The 11,953-nt window shown below is 34.1% G+C and overlaps 1 protein-coding gene and 1 long non-coding RNA gene across 2 annotated transcripts; both read left to right on the plus strand.

Moving 5' to 3' along the window:
• The first annotated feature begins 812 nt into the window (after positions 1 to 812).
• Positions 813 to 4,264, plus strand: LOC107781118 (uncharacterized). Its single transcript, XR_012697487.1, has 2 exons — positions 813 to 1,211; positions 3,240 to 4,264. It is a non-coding gene; the product is annotated as an uncharacterized LOC107781118 (long non-coding RNA).
• A 2,554-nt stretch (positions 4,265 to 6,818) lies between these two features.
• Positions 6,819 to 9,863, plus strand: LOC107781119 (protein LHCP TRANSLOCATION DEFECT-like). Its single transcript, XM_016601765.2, has 2 exons — positions 6,819 to 7,135; positions 9,437 to 9,863. The coding sequence occupies exons 1-2, from the start codon at positions 6,854 to 6,856 to the stop codon at positions 9,692 to 9,694; spliced, it is 540 nt and encodes a 179-aa protein (XP_016457251.2). The 5' UTR covers positions 6,819 to 6,853; the 3' UTR covers positions 9,695 to 9,863.
• Positions 9,864 to 11,953: the final 2,090 nt, after the last annotated feature.

Consider the following 11,953-nt stretch of genomic DNA (forward strand, 5'->3'; position numbering starts at 1 on the left):
AAGAAAATTCTTAAAAAATAAAAGAATTCCAAGTAATAGATTAAACTGTATATATTAATTAAATTTCTCTTATGAAAATTTTAACTATAAAATAAAACTTATAATTCTAATTTGAAAATAAAAGGAGAAAAAAATAATTTTGTTTCACGTATAATACAAAATAACAACTATTAAAAATGTCGATAGATTTTTTAGCTAAATAATAAAAGGCTTCTCTATTTTTTTAACTTTTAATGAATTCAAAAATCATAATTTTCTAATAAATATTAAATAATTTTAATTATATTGAAAAGTAATTATAAATATTAAAGTATTTATATCTAAATACTTAAACCAAATAATGAAAAGAAAACAACAACAACAACTCAGTATAATTCCACTAGTGGGGTATGATGAGGGTAGTGTGTACGCAGACCTTACCTCTACCCTGGTGCTTATCACTAGAGTAACTCACTCTTATCAAATAATGAAAAGAAAAGAAAAATGAAAAAGAAACAGGAAAACAAAATAATGCTGGTGGAAGTAATCAAACCATATACCTCAAGGCCAAACCCAACTCCATACCTAGTCTTTAACCATTACATCACTCAGTACTCTATTCCTCTTTCAATACATTAAATTCTATTTATTTGTTTTTCCTGACATGTGGATTCAAATATAGCGCCTTTTTAAAGGACGCTATACTTTAATCTTAACGGACAAACACCCGTTAAGGTATAACGCCCTTTAAAAGAGCGTTATATATAAAAAGATCATTATATTTTCTTTTCGCACATTTTGGTTCTTTGATTTCGGGTAAATACAAGTCACGTTCAAGAACCAGAAAACGAATAAAATAAGCCAAAAACATAATCAAAAGGGGAGCTTAACCTGTCAGATATCGCCTCTAAAATCTACTTCGTTTGACCAGTGAGATACGTTGCCCAAAGGGGATGTGAAGTAGGGCCCATCAGAAGTTAAAAAACATAGAGATTGGTGCATCATCTAGCACAAGATACCTTGAAATTGACACAAAATCATTGAAAATATAAGTCAATTATACTCCCGTGAAGACTTATAATAAACTAGTATACTGACTGCTTTTGCTGATGGACTAGTCGGTGTTGCATTACTCTTGCTTTCATCTTCTACTCTTTGTTTTTGTGGGGTTTGTTTGACAATCTTTATTTGTGACCCATCATTTTTCTGAGCTCCATTTGCCGCTTCTCCTGGTAAATTTTGACTCATAATGTTATTAGCAATCTATTAGCACCATTCTTTTTTCATAGTAATTTCTTGTTGAGGTTTTTGAGCTATTCTTTGATTACGTTTATTACATTCTGGTCACTTAGTTTAGATCTGTCTGTTCATTTGAGTTTAAAAAGTTTCAGTTTTTCTGTGCTAATTCCTAATACTGGGTTCCTCTTATAATCTTGAACACTATTTGGGATATGGGTCTTTACACAAACTGCTTTGGTGTTTTATCCATAGAAGCTTTTAAAAGCATATATTTTTTACTTAACTTTGCACTTATAGTCATAAAAAAAGTAATGGTTGCGTAATTCTTCACAGCTACGAACCTAAATTTGTGTGCTTTAATGGTTTCTGGACCACAGCAAAATTTGATCTTTTTTGACTTACTGTCTAATGTATTGACCACTCTTCGTACAAAAATTATATTGTATATATAGGTAAAATATCGGATTTTAATGATATATAACATAAATTGAATCCCAGATTTTTTTTACTTATTTCAAGTTTGAACTGCCTAAATGAAATTTCTGGCTTCGCCACTGGGATATCGTTGTGGTGCTGTCCAGTAATGACAGATTTAAGCTGATGAAGAAGATGGCAATTGGGTAGAAACGAAAGGACTAATCGGGTATATGTGTTATCTTGCAGTGGTGAAATCAATTTCCGTCAGCCGTTGGTTTCTGGTAATAATAGTTGAGAATGTGTGTTAGAAATTTGTATGATGAGAAAATATACCTAACTCTAATACTTTTTACTTGTGTTTGCATAATATAGGCATGAGATGAATTTAAATAGAGTAACTTGGTGAGGCGAGGATGGCCCCGACTTGTTTGGAATTGAGTCATACTTGTTGTTTGTTTCTGCTACTCTATCTCCAGCCTAACCCTGCTAGTTAATTTCCATGGATCAGCTGGTTAAACTTCATTTTCTATCACGAGAAAATTTTAGCTGAAAATGATCGAATCTGGACAATCTTTTGGGCGTAGACATTCTTTTGTTGGTAAATCTGAGAAATATGAACAGAATTTTTCAGTTTATATCTGCCCTTTATCCTCCCAAGTTACATGATTCCACCCTTTTTAAGATGGTTAACTGTGTAGCTCTCTGAGTTAGATTTCAATGTTCTGTACTTCATCTACAGTTAGAATTCAGTTTTGTTATATACTCTGTCTGCTTTCTCATTTATGATGATAGGTGTAATTGGGTACTCGTGTTGGATTTTTTTTCTATCGACAACATATTCATATATCTGAGCTGTAAATATAAGTAAAATAACTCCCCTTTTTGTCTAAGCAGATCAGAGCCGAATGATGTAGAATTTCTCCCAGTCGCGTACTTTCCTACTAAAGAATCCATTTTGTCTCCCCATGCATTGTCAGTTTTAAAATTTTGAACTCGGCTCACATTTTAGTAGAATTTGCAGTCCACTGAAGATTATATTCTGGTGTGTATATTAGTTGTTTCCGAATCACTATTATGTTGAAGTTGTATCTTTTGTATGCCCTCCAATGACTATACGTTATTACTACTCGCCTTTATATTGCAGATAGTGCAGTTCTCTGTGTTTGTGTTTGTGTTTGTGTTTGTGTTTGCATTTGATCTAATATAAATTTAAGATATTGACATTTATCTTGAGGCAGGGGCGGAGCTAGCTCTTTGACGACTAGTTTGGCCAAATACAGTAGCTTTCGTCCAAACCCTGTATTTGTCTTAAAAAAAACTTGACATGTAATTATTAATTTAGAACCCAATAACTTAAAAAAGAACTAGAATCCCGAACTCATATGCTTTAATTCCTGGCTCCACCTCTGTTGGGAGGAGCTGTATTCTTAATCTCCCTTTAGCTCTTTCAAATGCTGTTCATAATATTGTATAGATGGAAAAATCATAAAATTTGAAGAAGCAACCAAATTTATGCGACCATGATTTCATGTTAATCTAGGCTATGTAGCTCATCCCATGATACAAACTTATTTATGCATGCTCTAATTGCTATTGTCTTGCAGGGTGCAACTAAATATCTGCTAGATCAATCCCAGAAAATTCGAAAAGCATGGCTCAAACATTAGAAGCAATCAAGGTCGGTGGAGGTTCTGTTAAAGTGGGAACTACTGGTAAAGTCAGTGCCTTGATGTCAAGAGAATTAGATTCCAAGAAACCTGATTCTCAGACGCCAACGTCATCCAAGAATAAGTCTCCTAGTGTTTGTGGTTTCATTCCTGGTAGCGCGACCAGTCCAAAGAGAATGAAGCCAAGAACATCAGGCGACGAAGCAAGCAGCAGCGGGACATCAAAGCATAGTAATAGTAAAAGCCCTGAATTTGTCCGGAAGATGAAGCACTACAGTAGAAAAACGCATCAAGTTCCGATACTAGAATCAGAAAATATTTCAGTAGATGGAACTCCTATTAGCCAAAAAACCGACAGAAAGGGACCTTACATGGTAGAAATTGTGGACATAAAATGCAGAAGTATGGACAGAACTTGGACAAATCCTATAAAAAATAGCCTGAAGAAACTTGGTTTCACAAAACTATCTGAGAACGCGGTCTAGTTACGCAAAGCTTCAAATATCAGCCTTTAGATTCCTGTAAGTGAATCTTGAAATAGCAGTTGGTGGATTACATTCTGCAACTTCTACCATTGAGCACATGCTCGGCATCAGCTTACAGCTCTGTTTCTTCTTTTTGGGATTCGTGACTAACGATCCAAGATTTGATCTAGAGTGACTGTTAGTAGAAGCCACGTCTGAAACTTGACGACATGGCTTGTGCGTGCTGTTGTGATGGTTTAGTTGTAGCCTACTGAAGTACTCGATTTCTTGTAACACGAGGGATCCAACGGTTCCTCTGCTACCTATCTTGACTAGAGGATTATTCGCAGCCATCTTCTCAGCAACTGTAAATCCTAAGCCATTAGCTTTATATTCAGATTTTTGCATGATAGGAGGGAAAGTTGTGGTATGAGGTTGGTGTTTTGCCTTGATATGAGAATTGGTCATTCTGGTTTTAGGCCTAATTCTTAGTGCTTTCACATGACTTCTTTGCCTTATATCCTTTACCTCATAAAGTGAAACCTATGGGCTTGAATGAAGATTAGGAGGCTCTCTGATCACCTTATTCATGTGTTTGCAGTTAAAAAACTTTAAATTTGCTCACGTTGTGTACCAACTTCTAACTACTTGTGCATTCATTTTATAATAGTTCTACCTAGAATAGATCACGGGTCCGAACCATGAAATTAGTCACTAATGCTTGTATTAGGGTAGGCTATCACACTATATCCCTTGGGATGTGATCCTTCCTCGGACCCTACGTGAATGCGGGATGCTTTGTGCACCGTGCTGCTCTTTTTTTAAAACCTAGAATAGGGTGGTGATAAATTTATTTGTCTTTAACAACTTGTTTGTATGGTTGTTACTTATCTTTCATAATGTATCGTATAGTATTACATTGTACTGTATCATTTTGATGTCACTGTACTGTTTGGATAGATTGTATTATTTTCCATCATTTCATGATGTCATGCACCAACAATATGAATAATAAATTTGCAATATTATAAAGAAAAAGTAAAGTACGAGGTAGAATTATTATATGAAAAGGTATTGTATTAGGATAAAATATGATTATTTAATAATATGGAAGAGCAAGATGAGAAAAAAAAAAAAAAAAAAGGGAACGACACGACCACACCAAATCGGTCGTTTCATAAGGTGACTCTTTTCGCCGTTACGTAATGATGGATTTAACGATATGATACAATAAAAATTTAAGTAACAATCAAGATAAACAATGTATTTAAAGTAACAATATGATACAATACAACAGAACCATCCAAACAAACTATAACCTTTTGTTTGAAAACATGTGCTTTTGCTGTTGAACCTAAACATCCTATAGCTTTAGGCCTCTTAAGACTACAAGTTGATCTAAGAATTAATTCTGGTAAATGAGTTATGTTTGTAGGGCCATAGGCTTTTACTTCTGTGATTAATTTCTCCTGAGTGGCAATGGAGATGGAAAATAGATGGTTGGTTTTTGCACCTATGCGTGTGGCCTAACGTCGACGAATAAATTGAGTGAAGATCATTGACGATTAAGATTCAAATTTTAGCGGAGATAACAATAAAATGAAGTTATATTTTTCCATCATTCTAAATCTAGATGGGTAAATAATTAGATACTTTTGCTAGTGGGAGATAGCAAGTACCTGATGAAATAGTAGAGGTACGCAAAAACCGGCCACAACGCCACTATTATTTTCTTAAAAATAGATGGTTGGTCCTTAAAACTTTTCTAGGAGATTTGTTCTTGAAATTAGTATTATTGGTAGTTTCTTTTGTCTTTAATAATTTTGCTTATTGAATGGAAAAATAAAATGGAGATGATGGTCTCTAGGGTTCTTGTTTGGGCTTTTTTTGGGGGGAATTTTTGTACAAATATTCAGTCGAATTTATTGTTTATTTTTCTAATTGATATACATATATTATATATGTTATACACATATTATGCATGAATTATACATATAATATATTCGTCGTCTAATTTTAATTTTAGCGGTTGAGGGTACGACTATTTAGATTAATTCGTTTTTTTTTTCTCTTGGTGGTGGGGGCCTGGTAATGGTAGTGAAGTGCCTAAGTTGGCCAACTCATGTACCAATCAATTTATTGCTCTTTCATTATTTACTTTAAAGGAAAGTAGTAGAAAATAATGAAGGGAAAAAACGGAGTTGTCATTTACTTGCGAATTGCGATGTCCAAATTTGCCATACTCCATTTGCTAAGGTTAGATTGACATTCCTTTATGTATAGTATGTGTCGTTTTAGACTTCTAGCAAATTAAATTTATTCCAAAAGTATTTGACGTTTTAGAAAAACAAGAAGTATTTACTTGCGTTTTTTCAAATTCATACTTAATTGAAAAATTTAAGAGAAAAACAATATTGTTTAGTCAAATACTCTTATGATTAAACTTATAAAATATTTTTTTAAGGAGTGTCCAAAATAAGGACAGTTCGGTGCACAAAGCATCTCGTATTCACAATGAGAAAAAAATTCTGAAACTTGTTTTTTCACTTCTCAAAAAACTTGAATTTTTTTTAAAAGACATCAGTTAAACAATTACAATTTCAAAACTTAGAAAAAAAGAAAAATTCACCTTGTTTTAAGGAGAAAAAATATTTTTTAAGGAGTGTCCAAAACAGGGGCAGTCCGGTGCACAAAGCATCTCGTATTCACAAGGAGAAAAAAATTTCTGAAACTTGTTTTTTCACTTCTCAAAAAACTTGAAATTTTTTTAAAAGACATCAGTTAAACAATTACAATTTCAAAACTTAGAAAAAAAGAAAAATTCACCTTGTTTTAAAAAATGAGGAAAAAAGGGTGGTTTGGGAAGCTTGCTCTCTTAACACATATCAGAGCCAGGTTTCGATCCTGGGACCTGTGGGTTATGGGCCCACCACGCTTCCGCTGCGCCACTCTGATTTTGTTGTAGATCTATTACACTGAAAACAATTTAATTGATATTGTCAGTGCTATACTGCTATCCAACACTAACACAGATAGTGATAAGGTAGTTGATTTGAGCTACCTTTTTTCAGAAACTCTCCTCTGACAATGGCCTCAATTCCTTGTACTCTCCAACTAAAATTCTCCTCCTCAACTCCCAATTTTTCATCTTCTTCTTCTACTTCATGTCTACCAATTAGATTGAATTCTTGCTTTGTTGTGAGTGCTTCAAAACTGAAAAGAATAGGATGGTGTAGCAGACCAAATGGACTTGGACCAAGTTGTGGTTCAAGAACTACTTGCTGGTTTAACTTTCGCCAAAATGCTGAAACTGCTGGTGTTTATGGTAGTCAATCTCGTGATGATTTTGACCGCGACGACGTTGAACAGGTGAGTTTCTTTTTTCATTCTCATAGTGAAATTCAAGAATTATGCTTGACTTGAGCCGACGTCTATCGGAAAAAACCTCTCTAACAAGGTAGGGGGTAAGTTCTGCATATACACTGCCCTCTCTAGTCCTCATCTATGGGAATACACTCGGTATATTATTGTTTTTGTTGTTTTTGTATAGTGAAATTCAAGAATTATGCTTGCCTTGAGTCAAGGGTCTACCATAAACAGTATCTTTACCTGCACATTAGTGGTGGAATGGTGTTCACCCGAACCCCCTTCGCCAAAAAATTACACTGTATATATAAGGTAAAGTTTAGTTTATATCTCTGTATATTATATTTTGAATCCCCTTGACACAACCAAAAAACGTAACTCAATGGTCAAGAGGGTTCAAAATCTTTGTTAGGTTGCTAGTTCAATTCCCACAGACCACAGTATCTTCTAATTTTTTCAACTTTTTTCTTTTCCACTTGTGGGAATACACTCGGTGTATTGTTGTTGTTGTATAGTGAAATTCAAGAATTAGAGTTAGTGTATTCAGACATTAGAGTTTAGACCGTGGTGGATTGTTGTATAACTTTAGAGTTTTCTTTTATCGATTTATGGTCTGTATCGAACGTAGTAAGTGCAATTGGAACCCCCGACAATAGCCTAGATTCCTATATGTTTTGTTAGAGATATAATTAAGTAAATAAAAGAGTAAACTTTAAGCTTTCAGATGAGATGGTCATATATTTTAATACGGTGGCAAAGCACACTTAGGTGTTGGGTTTGAATCGCACCACCACTCATTATCAGACAGAATGTCCACGTGGTTGGCTCATGAAAAAAAAAATTCTAACAATTTAAGTTTTTATATGAGATGGTCACACATTTCGAATATGTTTAAGGGCTGCAGAGGAATAGAAAAGTGAATATGCTACAAGAATTGTACTGAAAGGGTTTTTTAGACTGTTTCCTTCTTCCTTTTGACACATTTTATAGCCATCAGAATGGATAAGCAACCATCTAAAAGAAATGATGAAGAAGGGAACTCCATTTGAGCAAGGTCATGAGCTCTATGAGTAGCAAATCTATAATAACTATTTCTAAAGATAATCATTTAACAAAAACCCAAATTGAAAAAAGTATTGTGTGATAGCTTCTTCTGCTTATAAAATCATTCAAAATAGTATGCCTATCGATATATTACTGAATCTATTGAGTTAAACATAGATTATAGTAAAAAGAAACACTGGTCGAAATAGTGTAACATTTTAATTTTAAGTGTCTGCCACCTTCAGTAGATGAGTCCTTGAACTCTTTGATCAGTATGTATAGTCATAGTTTGGTTTTGCAGAGATTTGCTTATTCATGTGAGACTGTTATAAGATATAACAGATAAGTGACAACTTTTTCCTTCTTTTCAATGATCCAAATAACTGTGTATTAGTTTGATACTGAATCGAATGAGTTAAACTGAATTAAAGTAAAAAGAAATGATGATCAACATAATGTAAGATTTTAGTATTGAGTGCCTGTCCGTTGCCTGGCAACTTGAGTAGTCGAGTCCTTCAACCCTTTGGTCAATGTGTATAGTTTATAGTTTGGTTTGCAGAGATTCACTGATTCGCGCTAGACTGTTTAGATATGACAGATAGTTCTGTCTATCCTCCTTTATGCTAACTAAACGAAACTGTGGAGATTCATTTCAAAATGGTATACAACAATACCATATTTTCTTGTGAAAATTTATGGTGGCAAACTACTTTAATCATATGACATAGTAATGAGAAATTTCTTTGGTTGGAGTTATTTCTCTGAAAGTAGTATTCATGTATATATGATGCCAACAGCGGCGGAGCCACATGTACTCAAGGACAAAAAAAAAAAAGGCATCCCCGTGCACTAATCTCCCGCCATGCGCGAGGTCCGGGGAAGACCAGGACCACAAGGGTCTATTGTACGCAGCCTTACCCTACATTTCTGCAAGAAGTTGTTTCCACGGCTCTAACCCATGACCTTCTGGTCACATGGTATCAACTTTACCGGTTACGTCAAGGCTCCCCTTCTAAAGGACACCGTTTGAAAATTACATTGTGTAGCTAGGTGATTTTTTAAAAATGTATATACACTATATATTGACACCTCTTGGCTTCTTCATTTGTTTACTTATTTACATTTTGACCCCAATTAGTGAAATTATGGCTCCGCCACCGGATGCCAAAGTTATAGTATAATTTTGTGAGGAGCGTTAGTTCAATAAAGGTGAGCTATTTATCATGGATTAACTCACTGAATTACTTACTATTCGTGTAGTACTTCAACTATATGGGCATGCTTGCAGTTGAGGGTACTTATGATAAGATGGAGGCTCTTTTGAGCCAAAACATACACCCGGTCGATATTTTACTGCTCATGGCTGCCACTGAAGGCGACTTACCAAAAATCGAAGAGCTACTGAGAGCCGGAGCAGATTACACAGTCAAGGATGGAGACGGACGTACTGCCCTTGATAGGGCTTCTAGCGATGAAATCAAAGACTTTATCCTTAACTTTAAGGTCCAGAAGGCGTGAATGGAGAGCGTGTTGAGAAGTATCAAGTTTTGCTGTTAGCATTATTTTTGTTCTTGTTTTCGCCATAATTTAGATTAACACCCTTTTACCATCTCTCATTCCTTATGTAAGCTCTGCTATTTATCAGTTATGAGCATTAATGCATGCATCAGAGCTATACTTAGCCAAAGCGTTCGTCCAAATACTTATGTTTTCTTAATTTGATGGTGAAGTATTAGTTCCCCTGTTCTTCTGATACAATTCGATCCTTCTACGGCCAAATCTTAATTTGTGGAAAGCCTTTGATGGCTTCCTTACGAAAACATCAAGTTTTATTTGGGTATAGACGGTATCTCTTTATTCTTCGTGATATTGACCACATTTTTTATCCCTATTTGCATTTTAGTGGGTTGGTCTGGTATGAGAAGTTACGGGAAAGATTTCTTGTTTTCTACGTTTCATGAATTGTCGCTAATGCCATGGTTGCTTAGTGCTACTACTTCTTTTTCATATTTCCATGAGCCGAGGGTCTACCGGAAATAACTTTCTACCTTATTAAGGTAGGGGTAAGGTCTTGGTACACACTACACATTACCCTCCTCATACCCCACTTGTGGGATTACACTGGCTTGTTGTTGCCATGGTTTTTGTTTATAATTGAAGGAACAATAACGTGATCAAAAGCAATAACGATAACAACTACGCCTCAGTCCTCAACAAGCTGGAGTCGGCTTTATGATTCCTCACACTACTTCATTTAAGTTCAACTCAAACGTGATTGTAAGCACACTTCATTTATGATTTATCTTCATGCATAGTATCAAGTTAATGAATGTTAAAAGACTAATGCAGAAGTACCACATTTACACTGTACTGGAAAATTGAGCATCTCCTATGCTGATTCTTGGATTTTTCTTGTTCTTTGGGGGTTATTTATTGATTCTGCAAACAAGTTAAAAGTATGGAAACTCAAACAGGAGCTAACCAGGAAAATTTTTAAATTTAAAGAACTTTTACTCTACAATTGTAATCTAACAGGGTTATAGCATATTGCTATTTATTGGGTTGGGGTTAAGTTAATGTTCATTATTTAGTGTTACATGTATTTGCCTTTTAAATGACTTAATTCTGTGGATAATTACCATGAATGCAGCAAGAGGCCACTGCACTTTGGGTGTTCAAACCGAACCGGAAAATCACACCAAACCGAAAAGTCAAACCAAACCGATTAAAAAATTCGATTATGTTTGGTTTGATTTGGTTTGGTATTTGAGTAAAAAATCCGAACCAAACCAACATATAAAATATATAATTTTTATATATACTTTTAAGTCTTTATATAGATTTTTTTTCGAAAAAATATTCAGAAATATTTGGGATGTTTTCATGGGATATAATATTTAATAGAATTATGAAGTGCCTCATTTTTATTTACTTTAAATAATGGATTGTATCATCTATTTGTTTTTCTATATTCATGTATCAAGATTTCTTATATCTTTTTCGAGAATGGTATTTCGATAACTTAAAATTAAATAGAACATATCACTATTTAGGTATCATATTGATTTTTATGTTTAATTCTTAAATTAGGTAAACTTTGAAGGCGTACATCAACGAAATTGTTAGACGACTAAGAAAATAACTATCACGTGTTACTAAAAAAAGTCTCCCCATAAGAATATTTTAATAGATCATATGTCTTTCAATTCTCACTAAACATATATTCACTTATCAAAATTTTATCTATAACACAAAGTAAGATTGAAATAATATTAATGTAACAAAAAAATTCGGAAAACCCGAAAAAACCGACGAAACCAAACCAATCCAATCCAAACCGATATAGTTGGTTTGGTTCGCTTTTGATAAAATCCGAACCAACCCAATCCATATATACCCCTAAGTATGCGCTATCCAATTTAGAGTATGGTCTCCTCATTTCTAATATGCGCCACGAAAAGCCCACAACTTTGTATTTTTTTCATTTAGGTCCACTTATTTATTCTAAATAGTTTTGATTCATTCAGACTGTTTACCAAGTTTTAAAATCATTAAAATATTGGAGTATAAAAAAGAAAAATATCCTCCTACGGGACCTATGAAGGCCAACAAAAATCATGATTGTTAAATTAATTATTACACAATTCAGTTGTATTCATTCACAATCATACTTGTGGCATTTTCTTCATGATCACGTCTTCTACCTAAATTCCTTTTTCTAAATAAAATATCCAAATACTTTATGCATGGGAATATTTTTCTTTGTTTACACGTGTT

Source organism: Nicotiana tabacum, chromosome 12, assembly GCF_000715075.1.
Source record: "Nicotiana tabacum cultivar K326 chromosome 12, ASM71507v2, whole genome shotgun sequence".
NCBI classification, from domain to species: domain Eukaryota; kingdom Viridiplantae; phylum Streptophyta; class Magnoliopsida; order Solanales; family Solanaceae; genus Nicotiana; species Nicotiana tabacum.